The sequence below is a fragment of the Coregonus lavaretus genome, assembly GCF_964263955.1.
Source record: "Coregonus lavaretus genome assembly, chromosome: 36".
In the NCBI taxonomy this organism is placed as follows: domain Eukaryota; kingdom Metazoa; phylum Chordata; class Actinopteri; order Salmoniformes; family Salmonidae; genus Coregonus; species Coregonus lavaretus.
In genome coordinates, this window is record NC_140023.1 from 958,457 (window position 1) to 979,324 (window position 20,868).

The window sequence follows — 20,868 nt, forward strand, 5'->3', positions numbered from 1 at the left end:
TCTGTACCATGAGATTCCCCTGCAGACACACTGCCTTGCTGAATAGCTCTGTGTCTGACCTGTGTGTGGACATGAGTGTTTTAATTATGTGTGTGTGTGTCAGTTTATATTAGGAAAATGTGGCACCAGACAACGTGCCCGGGAAGATTATAATTTACCGGACAGTTGAGAAATTTACCGGACATCCGTATGCGTTCAGATCCGACCTGGCGCAGCCAGTGTCATCAATGAATGAGGGATGTTGGCCAAATGAGACACATTTACGTGTCCTTAAAAACAGCCTATGACAAAAACACTATTCCTTGTGTTTCGATTTGTAGCACATGCTAAACTTTGTAACCAATTATTTGTATTTTTTTTTACTTTCCTAAAACAACAATTGTCCACCTCACGGTTCAATTGTCAGAGATTTGAGCACTAAATGCATCAGGGCATTACATGCATAGGCTTAAGTGTCCACTATATATATATATATAGATAGATAGATAGATAGAACAAAAATATAAATGCAACATGCAACAAATTCATTGATTTTCCTGAGTTACAGTTCATATGAGGAAACCAGTCAATTGAAATAAATTCATTAGGCCCTAATCTATGGATTTCACATGACTCGGAATACAGATATGCATCTGTTGGTCACATATACCTTAAATAAAATGGGCCTCACAATGGGCCTCAGGATCTGGGCATGGTATTTTTGTGCATTCAAATTGCCATCGATAAAATGCAATTGTGTTAATTGTCCGTAGCTTGCCCGTACAATAACCCCACCGCCACCATGGGGCACTCTGTTCACAACGTTGACATCAGCAAACCGCTTGCCCATATGACGCCATACACGTGGTCTGCGGTTGTGAGGCCGGTTGGATGTACTGACAAATTCTCTAAAACGATGATGGAGTCGGCTTATGGTAGAGAAATGAACATTCAATTCTCTGGCAACAGCTCTGGTGGACATTCCTGCAGTCAGCATGCCAATTCTACGCTCCCTCAAAATTTGAGACATCTGTGGTGTTGTGTGACAAAACTGCACATTTTAGTGGCCTTTTATTGTCCCCAGCACAAGGTGCACCTGTGTAAAGATCATGCTGGTTGATATGCCACACCTGTCAGGTGGATGGATTATCTTCGCAAAGGAGAAATGCTCACTAACAGGGATGTAAACAAATTTGTGCACAACATTTGAGAAATAAGCTTTTTGTGCGTATGGAACATTTCTGGGATCTTTTTATTTCAGCTCATGAAACATGAGACCAACACTTTACATGTTGCATTTATATTATTGTTAAGTACATGGATGTATGGATGTATGGATGTATGTATGTATGTATGTATGTAGAGTACGACCCTGCCTTACACAGGAAGCGGCACAGGTCCTAATCCAGGCACTTGTCATCTCCCGTCTGGATTACTGCAACTCGCTGTTGGCTGGGCTCCCTGCCTGTGCCATTAAACCCCTACAACTCATCCAGAATGCCGCAGCCCGTCTGGTGTTCAACCTTCCCAAGTTCTCTCACGTCACCCCGCTCCTCCGCACACTCCACTGGCTTCCAGTTGAAGCTCGCATCTGCTACAAGACCATGGTGCTTGCCTACGGAGCTGTGAGGGGAACGGCACCTCCGTACCTTCAGGCTCTGATCAGTCCCTACACCCAAACGAGGGCACTGCGTTCATCCACCTCTGGCCTGCTGGCTCCCCTACCTCTGCGGAAGCATAGTTCCCGCTCAGCCCAGTCAAAACTGTTCGCTGCTCTGGCACCCCAATGGTGGAACAAGCTCCCTCACGACGCCAGGACAGCGGAGTCACTCACCACCTTCCGGAGACATTTGAAACCCCACCTCTTTAAGGAATACCTGGGATAGGATAAAGTAACCCCCCCCCCCCCCCCCCCCCAGCCCCAAAAAAAACAAAAAAAAAAACATTGTAAAGTGGTTATCCCACTGGCTATAAGGTGAATGCACCTATTTGTAAGTTGCTCTGGATAAGAGCGTCTGCTAAATGACGTGTATGTATGTATGTACAGTGAGGGGAAAAAGTATTTGATCCCCTGCTGATTTTGTACGTTTGCCCACTGACAAAGAAATGATCAGTCTATCATTTTAATGGTAGATTTATTTGAACAGTGAGAGACAGAATAACAACAACAAAATCCAGAAAAACGCAGGTAACTAATCTCAGTTTGTTACCTGTATAAAAGACACCTGTCCACAGAAGCAATCAATCAATCAGATTCCAAACTCTCCACCATGGCCAAGGCCAAAGAGCTCTCCAAGGATGTCAGGGACAAGATTGTAGACCTACACAAGGCTGGAATGGGCTACAAGACCATCGCCAAGCAGCTTGGTGAGAAGGTGACAACAGTTGGTGCGATTATTCGCAAATGGAAGAAACACAAAAGAACTGTCAATCTCCCTCGGCCTGGGGCTCCATGTAAGATCTCACCTCATGGAGTTGCAATGATCATGAGAACGGTGAAGAATCAGCCCAGAACTACACGGGAGGATCTTGTCAATGATCTCAAAGCAGCTGGGACCATAGTCACCAAGAAAACAATTGGTAACACACTACGCCGTGAAGGACTGAAATCCTGCAGCGCCCGCAAGGTCCCCCTGCTCAAGAAAGAACATATACAGGGCCGTCTGAAGTTTGCCAATGAACATCTGAATGATTCAGAGGAGAACTGGGTGAAAGTGTTGTGGTCAGATGAGATCAAAATGGAGCTCTTTGGCCTCAACTCGCCGTGTTTGGAGGAGGAGGAATGCTGCCTATGACCTCAAGAATACCATGCCCACCGTCAAACATGGAGGTGTAAACATTAAGCTTTGGGGGTGTTTTTCTGCTAAGGGGACAGGACAACTTTATCGCATCAAAGGGACGATGGACGGGGCCATGTACCGTCAAATCTTGGGTGAGAACCTCCTTCCCTCAGCCAGGGCATTGATGGCCAACTACAAGAAACGTCTGACCTCTGTGATTGCCAACAAGGGTTTTGCCACCAAGTACTAAGTCATGTTTTGCAGAAGGGTCAAATACGTATTTCCCTCATTAAAATGCAAATCAATTTATAACATTTTTGACATGCATTTTACTGGATTTTTTTGTTGTTATTCTATCTCTCACTGTTCAAATAAACCTACCATTTAAAATTATAGACTGATCATGTCTTTGTCAGTGGGCAAACGTACAAAATCAGCAGGGGATCAAATACTTTTTTCCCACACTGTATGTACGTATGTATGTATGTATGTATGAATGTATGTACAGTTGAAGTCGGAAGTTTACATACACTTAGGTTGGAGTCATTAAAACTCGTTTTTCAACCACTCCACAAATTTCTTGTTAACAAACTATAGTTTTGGCAAGTCGGTTAGGACATCTACTTTGTGCATGACACAAGTAGTTTTTCCAACAATTGTTTACAGACAAATTATTTCACTTATAATTCACTGTATCACAATTCCAGTGGGTCAGAAGTTTACATATACTAAGTTGACTGTGCCTTTAAACAGCTTGGAAAATTCCAGAAAATGATGTCATGGCTTTAGAAGCTTCTGATAGGCTAATTGACATCATTTGAGTCCATTGGAGGTGTACCTGTGGATGTATTTCAAGGCCTACCTTCAAACTCAGTGCCTCTTTGCTTGACATCATGGGAAAATCAAAAGAAATCAGCCAAGACCTCAGAAAAGAAACTGTAGTCCTCCACAAGTCTGGTTCATCCTTGGGAGCAATTTCCAAATGCCTGAAGGTACCACGTTCATCTGTACAAACAATAGTACACAACTATAAACACCATGGGACCACGCAGCCGTCATACCGCTCAGGAAGGAGACGTGTTCTTTCTGCTAGAGATGAACGTACTTTGGTGCAAATCAATCCCAGAACAACCGCAAAAGACCTTGTGAAGATGCTGGAGGAAACAGGTTCAGAAGTATCTATATCCACAGTAAAACAAGTCCTATATCGACATAACCTGAAAGGCTGCTCAGCAAGGAAGAAGCCACTGCTCCAAAACCTCCATAAAAAAGCCAGACTACGGTTTGCAACTGCACATGGGGACAAAGATCGTACTATTTGGAGAAATGTCCTCTGGTCTGATGAAACAACAATATAACTGTTTGGCCATAATGACCATCCAGGGGGCTGCTTGCAAGCCGAAGAACACCATCCCAACCGTGAAGCATGGGGGTGGCAGCATCATGCTGTGGGGGTGCATTGCTGCAGGAGGGACTGGTGCACTTCACATAATAGATGGCATCATGAGGAAGGAAAATTATGTGGATATATTGAAGTAACATCTCAAGACATCAGTCAGGAAGTTAAAGCTTGGTCGCAAATGGGTCTTCCAAATGGACAATGACCCCAAGCATACTTCCAAAGTTGTGGCAAAATGGCTTAAGGACAACAAAGTCAAGGAATTGGAGTGGCCATCACAAAGCCCTGACCTCAATCCTATAGAACATTTGTGGGCAGAACAGAAAAAGCGTGTGCGAGCAAGGAGGCCTACAAACCTGACTCAGTTACACCAGCTCTGTCATGAGGAATGGGCCAAAATTCACCCAACTTATTGTGGGAAGCTTGTGGAAGGCTACCCGACACATTTGACCCAAGTTAAACAATTTAAAGGCAATGCTACCGAACACTCAATTAGTATATGTAAACTTCTGACCCACTGGGTATGTGATGAAATAAATAAAAGCTGAAATAAATCATTCTCTCTACTATTATTCGGACATTTCACATTCTTAAAATAAAGTGGTGATCCTAACTGACCTAAAACAGGGAATTTTTACTAGGATTAAATGTCAGGAATTGTGAAAAACTGAGTTTAAATGTTTTTGGCTAATGTGTATGTAAACTTCCGACTTCAACTGTATGTACAGTGAGGGGAAAAAAGTATTTGCTCCCCTGCTGATTTTGTACGTTTGCCCACTGACAAAGACATGATCAGTCTATCATTTTAATGGTAGGTTTATTTGAACAGTGAGAGACAGAATAACAAAAAAAACATCCAGAAAAACGCATGTCAAAAATGTTAGAAATTGATTTGCATTTTAATGAGGGGAAATAAGTATTTGACCCCTCTGCAAAACATGACTTAGTACTTGGTGGCAAAACCCTTGTTGGCAATCACAGAGGTCAGACGTTTCTTGTAGTTGGCCACCAGGTTTGCACACATCTCAGGAGGGATTTTGTCCCACTCCTCTTTGCAGATCTTCTCCAAGTCATTAAGGTTTCGAGGCTGACGTTTGGCAACTCAAACCTTCAGCTCCCTCCACAGATCTTCTATGGGATTAAGGTCTGGAGACTGGCTAGGCCACTCCAGGACCTTAATGTGCTTCTTCTTGAGCCACTCTCTTGTTGCCTTGGCCGTGTGTTTTGGGTCATTGTCATGCTGGAATACCCATCCACGACCCATTTTCAATGCCCTGGCTGAGGGAAGGAGGTTCTCACCCAAGATTTGACGGTACATGGCCCCGTCCATCGTCCCTTTGATGCGGTGAAGTTGTCCTGTCCCCTTAGCAGAAAAACACCACCAAAGCATAATGTTTCCACCTCCGTGTTTGACGGTGGGGATGGTGTTCTTGGGGTCATAGGCAGCATTCCTCCTCCTCCAAACACTGCGAGTTGAGTTGATGCCAAAGAGCTCAATTTTGGTCTCATCTGACCACAACACTTTCACCCAGTTCTCCTCTGAATCATTCAGATGTTCATTGGCAAACTTCAGACGGCCCTGTATATGTGCTTTCTTGAGCAGGGGGACCTTGCGGGCGCTGCAGGATTTCAGTCCTTCACGGCGTAGTGTGTTACCAATTATTTTCTTGGTGACTATGGTCCCAGCTGCCTTGAGATCATTGACAAGATCCTCCCGTGTAGTTCTGGGCTGATTCCTCACCGTTCTCATGATCATTGTAACTCCACGAGGTGAGATCTTGCATGGAGCCCCAGGCTGAGGGAGATTGACAGTTATTTTGTGTTTCTTCCATTTGCGAATAATCGCACCAACTGTTGTCACCTTCTTGTCACTAAGCTGCTTGGCGATGGTCTTGTAGCCCAATCCAGCCTTGTGTAGGTCTACAATCTTGTCCCTGACATCCTTGGAGAGCTCTTTGGCCTTGGCCATGGTGGAGAGTTTGGAATCTGATTGATTGATTGCTTCTGTGGACCGGTGTCTTTTTATACAGGTAACAAGCTGAGATTAGGAGCACTCCCTTTAAGAGTGTGCTCCTAATCTCAGCTCGTTACCTGTATAAAAGACACCTGGGAGCCAGAAATCTTTCTGATTGAGAGGGGGTCAAATACTTATTTCCCTCATTTAAAATGCAGCTCAATTTATAACATTTTTGACATGCGTTTTTCTGGATTTTTTTGTTGTTATTCTGTCTCTCACTGTTCAAATAAACCTACCATTAAAATTATAGACTGATCATTTCTTTGTCAGTGGGCAAACGTACAAAATCAGCAGGGGATCAAATACTTTTTTCCCTCACTGTGTGTGTGTGTGTGTGTGTCAAAAGTTCATTCTTTATTTTTACTATTTTCTACATTGTAGAATAATAGTAAAGACATCAAAACTATGGAATCATGTAGTAACCAAAAAAGTGTTAAACAAATCAAAATATATTTTATATTTGAGATTCTTCATAGTAGCCACCCTTTGCCTTGATGACAGCTTTGCACACCTTTGGCATTCTCTCAACCAGCTGCACCTGGAATGCTTTTCCAACAGGCGCCTGAAGGACTCACAGACCATGAGAAACAAGATTCTCTGGTCTGATGAAACCAAGATTGAACTCTTTGGCCTGAATGCCAAGCGTCACGTCTGGAGGAAACCTGGCACCATCCCTAAGGTGAAGCGTGGTGGTGACAGCATCATGCTGTGGGGATGTTTTTCAGCAGCAGGGACTGGGAGATCAGTCAGGATCGAGGGAAAGATGAACAGAGCAAAGTATAGAAAGATCCTTGATGGAAACCTGCTCCACAGTGCTCAGGACCTCAGACTGGGGCGAAGGTTCACCTTCCAACAGGACAACGACACTAAGCACACAGCCAAGACAATGCAGGAGTGGCTTCGGGACAAGTCTCTGAATGTCCTTGAGTGGCCCAGCCAGAGAGAAACTCCCCAAATACAGGTGTGCCAAGCTAGTAGCGTCAAACCGAAGAAGACTCGAGGCTGTAATCGCTGCCAAAGGTGCTTCAACAAAGTACTGAGTAAACTGAAACTTATGTAATATTTAAAATTTGCATAAAAATCAATCTGTTTTTGCTTTGTCGTTATGGGGTATTGTGTGTAGATTGAGGGGGGAAAATAACAATTTAATCAATTTCAGAATAAGGCTGTAATGTAACAAAATGTGGGAAAAGTGAAGGGGTCTGAATACTTTCAGAATGCACTGTATATGCGTACAGGAGGAGGCTAATTCGTACATTTTCTCTCCGAATATTTTGTATAAAGATGAGCATTATATTGTTAGATTATAGGAGTAACTCTGGTAGGCTTGAAACAGTCTTCCTCACCTCAAGTTCAACAGTCGGAGTCAGTTGGAGCGCCTGGGCGCACTGCCTTCATATCATAGGCCTGCAGTATAATAGTCTAATAACCACACAACTTTCACAAGTTTCTTAACTTAATTAGGGTAATACAAAAAATAAGTTAAGCCATTGTTTATAGGGAAAATACGAGCAGGCTATTATATTGCGGCAAACACAGCATTACAGTTGGAACTTAATTTGGCCAAAGAAAATGGCTCAACAGAATGAAACAAAACACTTGCGGACTGGTTTAAACCTTCACAATACTCTTTGTCCTCTAACTTGTGTTTTACTTCAATAAAAAAGGCCTACATTTTCACAATCAACAGTAGCCTATTTGGAGTTTAGGCTATGATAGACAGACTCCTGGACAATTTGGCCCGCTACAATTTTTTTTATTGGCTAATGGGAAACCTGTGTGTGTGTGTGTGTGTGTGTGTGTGTGTGTGTGTGTGTTTTGCTGCTGCAGCAGGATTAACTCGGAGTTTGCCCACACACACACACCCTTGCGTAACCCCAAACAGCTGGAGATGCTCTTCACTTTTTTTCTCCCAACTTTTATGTAATATAATATGGTGTGTGGTTATATCACTGGGTCCTACAGTTGGCTAGCAGCTAGCCTGTGTTAGTTAGCCAGAATGTGTTGTCATACTCTAAACCAGGGCTCTCCAACCCTATTCCTGGACAGCTACTGTCCTGTAGGTTTTCAGTCCAACCGTAATTTAGCGCACCTGATTCTAATAATTAGCTGGTTAATATGCTGAGTCAGGTTAGTTATAACTGGAGTGGGAGTGAAAACCTACAGGAGGGTAGCTCTCCAGGAACAGGGTTGGAGAGCCCTGCTCTAAATTGACTTATTTTTCATCTTCCAACTTGAGAGAAGATGATTGTCTGTGTTAGTAGAGGGGTCGTTCTTGAATTGCGGTGGCATTTGCGTCCATTATTTTAGCAACAATTTAAAAACACTTTAAAATGGCGTAGTTACACATCATCCATGTTTTTGTTTATATTGAACTGTTTATCAATGATAAAACATAATGCAAGTCCTTTATAGTGTAAAACTCATATTTTTATGCATTGTTTAAAGTACTTAGGGCAAGCAAATTGGCTTGTCCCAGGACTGATGAGTAGAGTTGTAGTGACATGTTTTGGGGATTTAGATATCTATTATTTAGAATTCTAGAATGTAACAAAAGTATTTTTAATGCATTTTACTCTGCTAACTTCTGGAAGAAGATGTTTGTCTATCTTAGGGCTCCCCCAATCGATTGGTTGAAATTTCAAAAATGTGTATTTTTCCATATATAGACACATCTTATGTGTTTTAATTGCTCCTGTAAGTCGTTCTGGATAAGAGCGTCTGCTAAATGACAAAAAATGTAAATGTAAAATTTTAATCAAATCAACTATATATATGCACTGAGTTTGTCTGATGCTTTAAGCGCACTGTTTGATGAAATAATTAAGACACAGATGACTAGAGGGAGTCCGACCAGCAATTGATTTGATTGTGCCGGGCCGGGCTCAGACTTGCTGCGCTGTGTAAAAAAAAAAAAAAGACTGAGTGACTGTGTGACAAGCACCTGTTGTCTCTCTCTCCTCCCTGCTGCAGCGACCACCAAAGAACATCAACAGTGTTTATCGCGCCGTGAGTGTTGCTGAAGCTGCAACATAATTACATAAATTTTTGACTGAAAAGTTCTGTTACCGAAATCCCTCATTTATATAGGAAAAACATTCCCCATTCCCTCAACCATTGCTCTCTTTGTGACACGTATGCACATAACCATAGGCCTGACCTATAGAATATCATAACATTCATAAATTGGTTATAACAAACTCCGAACACCGTAACACGTGACAGAAAAATTTATGCAATGGCGTGACAAATAAACTCGAAACAGGAGAATGTTTGGTTGCTCAGGAGGGAAAGATGTGTGGAATAAATGTGACTAAAAACAGTCGCATGCATTCGTGAATGCAATTGCTGACGTGGAATGGTTTATTTATTGTTTACGCTAATTATTCAAGGGTCTCTTTGTTTTATTTTATTTAAAACTGAAATGCTTGATTTGCATTTCAAATAATGAATGACTCGTATGATGTGTGATGACACGAATGACTGAATGATTGATACAGTAGCCTATATCCAGTGCCTTCGGAAAGTATTCAGACCCCTTGACTTTTTCCACATTTTGTTATGTTACAACCTTATTCTAAAATGGACTAAATAAAAATAAAAATCCTCAGCAATCCACACACAATACCCCATAATGACAAAGCGCAAATTTTGCGCATTTATTACAAATAAAAAAAACTGAGATACCTTATTTACATAAGTATTCAGACCCTTTGCTATGAGACTCGAAATTGAGCTCAGGTGCATCCTGTTTCCATTGATCATCCTTTAGATGTTTCTACATCTTGATTGGAGTCCATCTGTGGTGAATTCAATTGATTGGATATGATTTGGAAAGGCACACACCTATCTATATAAGGTCCCACAGTTGACAGTGCATGTCAGAGCAAAAACCAACCCATGAGGTCGAAGGAATTGTCCATAGAGCTCCGAGACAGGATTGTGTCGAGGCACAGATCTGGGGAAGGGTACCAAAAAAAAATCTGCATCATTGAAGGTCCCCAAGAACACAGTGGCCTCTGTCATTCTTAAATGGAAGAAGTTTGGAACCACCAAGACTCTTCCTAGAGCTGGCCGCCCAGCCAAACTGAGCAATAGGGGGAGAAGGGTCTTGGTTAGGGAGGTGACCAAGAACCTGATGATCACTCCGACAGAGCTCTAGAATTCCTCTGTGGAGATGGAAGAACCTTCCAGAAGGACAACCATCTCTGCAGCACTCCAACAATCAGGCCTTTATGGTAGAGTGACCAGACGGAAGCCACTCCTCAGTAAAAGACCCATGACAGCCCACGTTTTCTGATGAAACCAAGATTGAACTCTTTGGCCTGAATGCCAAGCGTCACATCTGGAGGAAACCTGGCACCATTCCTACGGTGAAGCATGGTGGTGGCAGCATCATGCTGTGGGGATGTTTTTCAGCGGCAGAGAGAGATCCTTGACGAAAACCTGCTCCAGAGCGCTCAGGACCTCAGACTGGGGAGAAAGTTCACCTTCCAACAGGACAACGACCCTAAGCACACAGCCAAGACAATACAGGAGTGGCTTCGGGACAAGTCTCTGAATGTCCTTGAGTGGCCCAGCCAGAGCCTGGACTTGAACCATATCAAACATCTCTGGAGAGACCTGAAAATAGCTGTGCAGCAACACTCCCCATCCAACCTGACAGAGCTTGAGAGGATCTGCAGAGAAGAATGTGAGAAACTCCCCAAATACAAGTGTGCAAGCTTGTAGCGTCATACCCAAGAAGACTTGAGGCTGTAATCGCTGCCAAAGGTGCTTCAACAAAGTACTGAGTAAAGGGTCTGAATACTTCTGTAAATGTGACATTTCCGTTCTTTTATTTGTAATACATTTGCTAAAATGTCTAAACCTGTTTTTTCTTTGTCATTATGGGGTATTGTGTGTAGATTGAGGGGGAAAAACTATTTAATACATTTTAGAATATGACAAAATGTGGAAATAGTCAAGGGGTTCTGAATACTTTCCGAAGGCACTGTAAGTATTTAAATATAGGTCTAAGTAAGTTACGGTATTAAGACTGAACAGGATGCGCTCTTTGGCCTACAGCTCAATGGTGGTTATACAAGGCTGCTATACTAAGCCTACTAATGATAATGATAATTACTTATTATAATGATGATCATAAACGTAATAACAATAAGGAGATCAAGGAGGAGGGATATTAGGCTATTATTATTATTATTATTATTATTATTATTATTATTATTATTATTATACATTTTCGGACAATTTGGAACAGTGTAAACAGCACAATAAATAAGTAATACCAGAGGCCGTTCTAACAGAAAATAGTGTAAAGCCTTTATTACAGCATAGCAAAGATTAAACACGGCTGAATTTGTGAAATTGTTTAGCCGACGTGGTTGTGTGAGGCTTGGTGATCACGGAATCAGTAGGCTATTAAACAAACACTCAAACAGGCAACAGAAGCAGGATCTGTCTTATTTCTGTAGATATCTATGGATGATTGATAAAGCCAGGCACATTTAACAGTTAGGCTATTGATTATAGACCTAATTAAGTTGGTTTCCGCACTTTTCTTAGACAATAAGGCAAGGGCTGTTTTCTCATCTCCTCATTCTGCTGCTGCCTCCGCCGCATTGTTCTCAACACCAATATGCTGGTTAACTTTGCTATTATGCACATAGCAACATGGTCTAGGTCTAGGAAAAGGATAAGAGCATCTGCTAAATGACTAGAATGTTAAATGTAAAAGGAACCAATTCAACAGCGTACTGATGTTTCAGAACCGCGGACAGCCACCGCGATCCAATGCGGGAGAAAGCGCAGTTGTTATAAAATAATATTATTTTAATTAGTGTTGCATCATTGTTCTTATGTAATATAACCGTATACAATTTCAGTAGCACGTCTTAGAGTGATGGACTGTGCCGTCCCCACGGCCTCCACAATGGATCAGTCCACTCAGACAGGAGCCAATCAGACAGGTGTCCTGTACACCATGATTTGTATTTATTTTTGCTCCTGCTGGACTAAAGAAATGTCGGTCAACCAACAGCCTATCGACCAAATAATCGACCAGTGAACTAAATGGGGTCAGTCCTAGTCTATCTACAGGTAGCTGCCAAAATAAAGGAAATACTTGAGGGGTTCTAGTGGCTCTATTATGATGGTTTTCCTGGCATGGTTTAGGTCCACTCAACCCCTTAGAGGGCAAACGCCAATAGATACACAGCCATTCTGAGTGATCACCTTCAACCTATGGTGAAGCATTTCTATCCTGATGGGAGTGGTCTCTTCCAGCATGACAATGACCCCATCCACAGGGTTCGAGTGGTCACTGAATGGTTTGATGAGCATGAAAACTATGTAAACCATATGCCATGGCCGTCTCAGTCACCAGAGCTCAACCCAATTGAACACTTTCTGGAGCGCCGCCTGAGACAGCGTTTTCCACCACCATCAACAAAACACCAAATTATGGAATTGCTCATGGAAGAATGGTGTCGTATCCCTCCAGTAGAGTTCCAGACACTTGTAGAATCTATGCCAAGGCGCATTGAAGCTGTTCTGGCTCGTGGTGGCCCAACAGCATATTAAGATGCTTTATGTTGGTGTTTCCTTTATTTTGGCAGTTACCTGTCAGTGTTAGTGAGGCTGTGTTAATACTCTATATTGGTTTGTCTGTGTTAGTAGCGAGGCTGTGTGTTAATACTCTATTGGTTTGTCTGTGTTAGTAGTGAGGCTGTTTTTTAATACTCTGCGCTGGTTTCCTCTCCTCAGGGAACAGAAGGATCCAGTGTATCTGCGGGACAAGGTCTCACAAAAACATTCCAAGGAGCAGTTTGAGGTTGCACAGAAGATAGAGCAGGAGTATAGCACATTCTTTACAGGTTGGTATTCAACGCATGTTGCACGGTCTCTGTTTCCCTTTGGCTGTGTGTGTGGCTGTGTGTGTCATCTTCCGTTCCTAGTTAACCCTTCGCTTCCTGTATCTTTCCAGGTATTGTCCAGGGCGGCACTCTGCCCTACATTTGCACTCAGATCATGACTATAGTTGACCAGGAACAGAGTAAGGTCCTGTGGACTCCCCTTGGCTGCCCCTAGAGGGTGGAGGCCACCACTGCACCCTTCTCCCCTAGAGGGTGGAGGCCACCACTGCACCCTTCTCCCCTAGAGGGTGGAGGCCACCACTGCACCCTTCTCCCCTAGCCTAGGGTGAAGGCCACCACTGCACCCTTCTCCCCTAGCCTAGGGTGAAGGCCACCACTGCACCCTTCTCCCCTAGAGGGTGGAGGCCACCACTGCACCCTTCTCCCCTAGAGGGTGGAGGCCACCACTGCACCCTGCTCCCCTAGAGGGTGGAGGCCACCACTGCACCCTGCTCCCCTTGGCTGCACCTAGAGGGTGAAGGCCACCACTGCACCCTGCTCCCCTTGGCTGCCCCTAGAGGATGGAGGCCACCATTGCACCCTGTTGCACTGCGCCTCTACCCTCTCCACTCACAACAAACACTAAAAAACCTTCCACACTATACCTACAGGTACACTACAGTGAGCTTCTACACATGTAAACTATATATTTTTGTTCTATTGTTTTTAGAATGTTGATTTAACCAGAGCCTCCTCTTCTTCTCTGTGTAATCTGTAGCAGGTTGGTAGCACTGACAGGTGGTGTTACACTTCATTTGGTCTTCCCTAAGGGTTTTAGGTTGGTGTTTCTGTAAAGCTGCGTTGTAAGCAGCCGTTTACAGTTAACAAATCAGTCTGAGTATTGTTATTAAATGTTCTGCTGGAATGTGTGTTAAACCCCCCTGACCCAGAATCAGCCCTTAAAGCAAACCTATGTACCAAATGACATCACCCTGTTTTACACACCCTGTTCAATGACTGACAACTAATAATGTGGAATAGTAACTGTGTGTGCGTATGAGTCGTGTGTGTATGAGCGAGAGAGTAATATTATTGATAAATTGTAATGACTTTGTTGGTTGAATTGAAACATGGTCTTTGATATTGGTATGAAGTTGACGCCATATAAACGTTACCTGTAGAACAGATAAACCTCTCCAAGCGATATCTGTCTTATTGGTCTTCTGTCAAAAATGTTTTATCCAAAAGGTGATTTTGGATGGGTCAAATCAATCAATATTTTACAGCTTTCAATCAGACCAAACTTTGATGTGCATCACGTGTGTAACTGTGTGTCAATAAATTCAATTGTGTTTCTATAGCAAAGCAAAAGCAATGAAAATCACACATGGCAGTAGCGAATGATGTCTGGTCTACTCGTTGCGTTTCTATGGTCACTGCACGGGAGTGGACAGTTTACAGGCTTATCGGAAGTGCCTTCCGTTGGAGACAGGCCCCATTCCTTACCATTTCAGATCTGATGGAACAGGATAAGAAGAAGCAATATGGAGGTAGAAGCTCCCCACTGCCCATTGGAAGGCTAGCTGGAGACATCACCATGTTGTTTACACCCATCTGGTACCTTCAGATCTGCAAACACCATAGAGTTAACATTAGCGTTGCAAAATTCCGGGAACTTTCACAAAATTCCCTGGTTTTCCCGAAATCCCACTATAGATCTGCAAACAAACACAAGAGCGTATGACAATAGCAAGGTTGTGAGAGTAGGCCAGACGGCGACCACCTCAGAATGCACTCCAGGGCTAGACAGACCACTGTGTCTCCATCACATTATCTGTCACATATTTAAAGACTATATATGTGTGTGTGTGTGTGTGTGTGTGTACATACCTCACAGGCACTTGAGTACCTCTATGTAGGGCCTATGGACTGTACAGTATGCAGATGAATTATTCTATAGTACATGTATTTTGACTAGGTCTCAGGCCTATGGAAGTTCAGTAGTCATGTCTTAGCAGGTATTAGCATGTTTTTTTTAAACTGTTTTGTTTTTGTTTTTAAATGTACTCACAAACCAGAAAGACACCATGGAGAAAATGTGCAGGGTAAAATCATTCTTAACATTTTTTGTTCTTAATAAAACTGTTTAAATGTTAGTGATTTTTTTCATTGTTATTTAATGTCTTTTTATTTTTTTTTATCTAAGAGGCACAAACACATTCTCCTGCATCCTAATGTGCCAAAATCCAGCATGTCAGTTTTATCTTTTTATTTCTGTTTTGCACTTGTTATTCTGTGGACCTTAACAAATAGTTCCTAGGTTTCCCAGTAGACTTTATAAATAAATAGGTACTAATATTATAATTTTTACTGTAACTAATTCACATTTTAAATGTATCATGTCATTTCCTTACATTTCATTGGCCTTTTTGATTCTTTAATAACCTTGATTAGAAAACAACAGACAGATTGCTCCTCCATATTTACATTCTCGATGAAAAAGGGATTTCTTGCACAGTTTTTCAAAGAAAAATCGGATCTGAAGTTTGACTATTGGGCTATATGATTAGGCATATTAAGTACAATTGTAATGTACCTTTTTTGGAGTAGATAGAGATATGGTTTAGAATGAGAAGAGGGATACCATGTGACATGGTTGTATTTCTAAGAAGAATGACTAGCTGCCAGGTACTGTTCTGCGCTTTTCTTTATTTTCTTTTTAAAATAATGTGATTGGTATCAAATGTTGAGACATTAACATGAGAATAAAAGTCATTTTCTCTATCACAACTACATGGCTTCTGTGTCAGACTTATTACTGGGGACTTACACTTGGCAAGACTATCAGCGACCTAGTTGCTAGTGACCAGTAATTTTCAATGGAAGAAGACACGAGGAGACACACAGAGACTTAACGGTTGGCGACCAGAGAGCTAGCTACCAGTGTTCAACGTTTCACAAGTTTATGCAAATTTCAACTACGTGACTGCACAACAGCCAATCGGGAGACTGCAGCTCTTGCAAGCAAGCTTTAACATTGGCTAACGACCAAACTGCCGTCATGCTGCATGCTGTTAAGGATACACCCACCTGGGGAGATCTCCACGACTTGATCGCTGATTGTCTCTGCAAGTGGGAGTCCCCAGTTATTCGTGTCTCTCACAAGCTCTCCCTGTTCTTGAATGAGTTACAGTTAGCAACCTTGTTTCATTCAGTACTAGGAAATATTAAAATGTAGACCACTTAATACTTTTCAACCATCCCTGTCTGGAAATAGAATATAGTAGATATTGTCCATTTTGCATTGAAAAGGTATCCAACCAGACACCACACACAGTTACCTAAAGGGCAGCTTTGGCCCCTGATGGTCTGGCAGCTGTATGAGAATGCACAGCGGATCCAGAGAGGACAGATCCCCAGCAAATACATGTAAGACCCACACTGCACAGGGGTTTATTTTGATATAAAGCAGATTTTGCTCAGGAAAATGCAGTTATTCACGTTCCAAAATATCTGATGCCCCTAAAATCTGCCGCCCTTGACAGATGCACTATAATGAAATAATTATAATTTAGCTGAAAGCAGCAGAGTAAACGAACATCCATCAATTTTTCTGTGCAGAGAATGAGATAAGGAAGACCGTATCTCTGGATCACCGTAGAGATATGGCCTCGCCTCAGAAATGACAAAGCTCTCTACACATTCCTCTGCATTCAGACCGACATCCCTAACCAAGATGTACTAGTAGAGCAACAATCAACCAGGTTTTTCACTTTCACCCGTCCAGTCCTCTGACTCCTCTCCCATCAGTATACAGGATGGGAAGAAAACATGGGAAAGACTGAATGGTCGATGGAGAACAGGGTCATGTTCTTTTACTGAATGACTTTGTTCTGGCCAAAGAGTTTGCCAACAATGAAAATGGCTAAATTTCCCCCCCAAATTTAATTCATATGGGATTGTATTCAGTTTGGGGAAATTATTCAATTACAATATTCTCACTACTGATAAACTACAGTATCTTCACTGTCAGTAAATCCAAGAAACGTGGTTTTCTTAGACACATTTCTATACGGTCCAGTACCAGAAATGCACGCTGTGTGATTCCTCATTCCATCAAGTTAGGTAGCCTCTAGCTACACCAGATCTGATTGGTGGATTGGGCTTCCAATGCTCGAGGTCACTTCCTCAAAGCTGTAACTAAGGTCACATGGTCTTCTTCCCATGATGTTCACCGAGATAATTGTCCTCCGGCTCCCTGACCTGCTCATTGGGGCGAGAGATGGCCCCATGACCCACCTACCCATTATACCCTGTCCCTCTTGCCAGGCCCTGGGACCAACCCTCAATTATCTTGCTCCTCCTCCTCCCCAAAGTGTACACTCTTTCACTCCCTATCAAAGATTTGAAAGAATATAATATTATTTACAATTATGTACACAATCAGATTGGTTGATGTATTAGGAGGAAGTTTCCCACCATATTCCATAGAATAGGAATACTGTTGTTGTTGTCATGGAAAGCTTGGTACCCAAATGGAGACCAGTTTGTCAGATGCGTGTACCAAATACATATTATGAACTGTGTCATTCCTCCTCAGACGTCAACCCTCCCCTAGCCAAGTGTCACCCCTCCTCCTCAACTCTCACCCCTTCCCTGATTGTTTCAACTCAACCCTGCATTAGTAAAGCCTCACCTCTCAAGCTAACTTTGATGAACGTTCAGAAATAATTTAGGATTTTCTGGTTCATTATGAATATAATCGCTGTTCCAATAAAGGCAAATCACCATTTGTCATGTTTTCTGCTACGTTAGGTTAGGGCCCCCATGATAGTCAGGGCCCCCCCAGATAGCACATGAACACATCCGTTGAGGGCCCCCCCAGATAGCACATGAACACATCCGTTGAGGGCCCCCCCAGATAGCACATGAACACATCCGTTGAGGGCCCCCCCAGATAGCATATGAACACATCTGTTGAGGGCCCCCCCAGATAGCATATGAACACATCCGTTGAGGGCCCCCCCAGATAGCATATGAACACATCCGTTGAGGGCCCCCCCAGATAGCATATGAACACATCCGTTGAGGGCCCCCTATACATCTTCCTCGTTTTGCTCGCTATACCACAGAAGATCGTTAAAGCTGATTTATGACATCTCCATTTAGAATTAAATCAAACCGCTTATAAAGACATACAGTACATCAAAGCTATATTCTGCCAATCGGCTTGTCTCCAACCTTTCACAGCCCATCCCCAAGACTGCAGATTCAGTTAGGACAGCTATTACAGTTGAGGGAATAATCTTCCTAACACTATAAATCAGCAGCATATAGCTCACACTGTATATCTTCTTTACACATCAGTTAAACTGGATGTGTGTTTATGTTCTAAATCAAAACGGTGTGACCAGGAGATCCTGTGTCATAGTAACTAACACCCTAACTAAGACCAACACACTCACACGCCAATAAATACATGGAGTGTATGAATGAATGAACGAATGCATGACGGAATGGATGAATTAATTAATTAATGAGTGGATAGATTAATGAATAAATGAATGAGTGAGTGAGTGAGTGAGTGAGTGAGTGAGTGAGTGAGTGAGTGAGTGAGTGAGTGAGTGAGTGAGTGAGTGAGTGAGTGAGTGAGTGAGTGAGTGAGTGAGTGAATGAATGAATGAATGAGTGAGTGGATGGATGAATGAGTGAGTGGATGGATGGATGAATTAAAGGATACATGAATGACGGAATGGATGGATCACTGAATGAGTGGATTAATTAATTAATAGTTGTTATAAACCATTGATAAAGCATGGATATAGTAATTTTGTTGGCTTAGCTGTCAATATTATGTTATCAAAATCAACATTTATTTGGCATACGCAAAGGATACAGTGGGGTTTATACGGGAATATGACATTGCATTGTATCGTGTTCTATTGAAGTAACAATTGGTTTTATGTTTTCCCACACAGGGCCAACAACCCCCAAAGACTCGGACTCGTCCCTCCTGTCCCACTACCAACCACGTAAAAGGTTCTCCCAGTGCAAAGGGCTTGGTAGGAAACTTTTGTTAATGAAGAATGGCAGACATTATGCTAGTTACGTATTATTAAGTATTTTCCCTTTTCCTGATGAAACTTGAGAAATGAATATACAATTATATAGAGGGTTCTACATGGAACCCAAAGGGTTCTACCTGAAACCAAAAAGGGTTCTACCTGGAACCAAAAAAGGGTTCTCCTATGGGGACAGCCGAAGAACCGTTTTGGAATCCTTTTCCTACAAGTGTACCTCCTCTCTCTCAGGTGAGACCATGGCCAGTATATTACCTACCTCTCTCTCAGGTGAGACCATGGCCAGTATATTACCTACATCCTCTCTCTCAGGTGAGACCATGGCCAGTATATTACCTACCTCTCTCTCAGGTGAGACCATGGCCAGTATATTACCTACCTCTCTCTCAGGTGAGACCATGGCCAGTATATTACCTACCTCTCTCTCAGGTGAGACCATGGCCAGTATATTACCTACCTCTCTCTCTGGTGAGACCATGGCCAGTATATTACCTACATCCTCTCTCTCAGGTGAGACCATGGCCAGTATATTACCTACCTCTCTCTCAGGTGAGACCATGGCCAGTATATTACCTACATCCTCTCTCTCAGGTGAGACCATGGCCAGTATATTACCTACATCCTCTCTCTCAGGTGAGACCATGGCCAGTATATTACCTACCTCTCTCTCAGGTGAGACCATGGCCAGTATATTACCTACCTCCTCTCTCTCAGGTGAGACCATGGCCAGTATATTACCTACCTCTCTCTCAGGTGAGACCATGGCCAGTATATTACCTACATCCTCTCTCTCAGGTGAGACCATGGCCAGTATATTACCTACCTCTCTCTCAGGTGAGACCATGGCCAGTATATTACCTACATCCTCTCTCTCAGGTGAGACCATTGCAAGTTATTTTCGGTTTCCACTAGTTACCTCAGCCATTAAGTCAAAATTGGCTATATTGTAAAAATGTACGGATTTTTTAGTTGCTTTTTGGTATTCATTTAAAGGTTAGGCATAAGGTTAGCATTGTGGTTAAGGTTATTATGGTTGAGGTTAGGGTTAGGTTTAATGCCTCGTTCATGTGCTAGTTGGAATTCTAACATTTCCGACTTTTGTAACTGGTTATAGTTACAGTGAGGGAAAAAAGTATTTGATCCCCTGCTGATTTTGTACGTTTGCCCATTGACAAAGAATTGATCAGTCTATAATTTTAATGGTAGGTTTATTTGAACAGTGAGAGACAGAATAACAACAAAAGAATCCAGAAAAACGCATGTCAAAAATGTAATAAATTGATTCGCATTTTAATGAGGGAAATAAGTATTTGACCCCCTCTCAATCAGAAAGATTTCTGGCTCCCAGGTGTCTTTTATACAGGTAACGAGCTGAGATTAGGAGCACACTCTTAAAGGGAGTGCTCCTAATCTCAGTTTGTTACCTGTATAAAAGACACCTGTCCACAGAAGCAATCAATCAATCAGATTCCAAACTCTCCACCATGGCCAAGACCAAAGAGCTCTCCAAGGATGTCAGGGACAAGATTGTAGACCTACACAAGGCTGGAATGGGCTACAAAACCATCGCCAAGCAGCTTGATGAGAAGGTGACAACAGTTGGTGCGATTATTCGCAAATGGAAGAAACACAAAATAACTGTCAATCTCCCTCGGCCTGGGGCTCCATGCAAGATCTCACCTCGTGGAGTTGCAATGATCATGAGAACGGTGAGGAATCAGCCCAGAACTACACGGGAGGATCTTGTCAATGATCTCAA

General features: G+C 42.6%; 1 protein-coding gene across 1 annotated transcript in view; it reads left to right on the top strand.

Moving 5' to 3' along the window:
• Window positions 1-15,814, top strand: part of LOC311110698 (disks large homolog 5-like) — a 79,697-nt gene extending 63,883 nt beyond the window's left edge. The window contains exons 33-34 of the mRNA XM_084153240.1: window positions 12,941-13,050; window positions 13,161-15,814. Of these exons, the coding sequence (XP_084009366.1) occupies window positions 12,941-13,050; window positions 13,161-13,264 (214 nt within the window). The 3' untranslated portion in view covers window positions 13,265-15,814. The remainder of the gene's footprint in view (window positions 1-12,940; window positions 13,051-13,160) is intronic.
• Window positions 15,815-20,868: the final 5,054 nt, after the last annotated feature.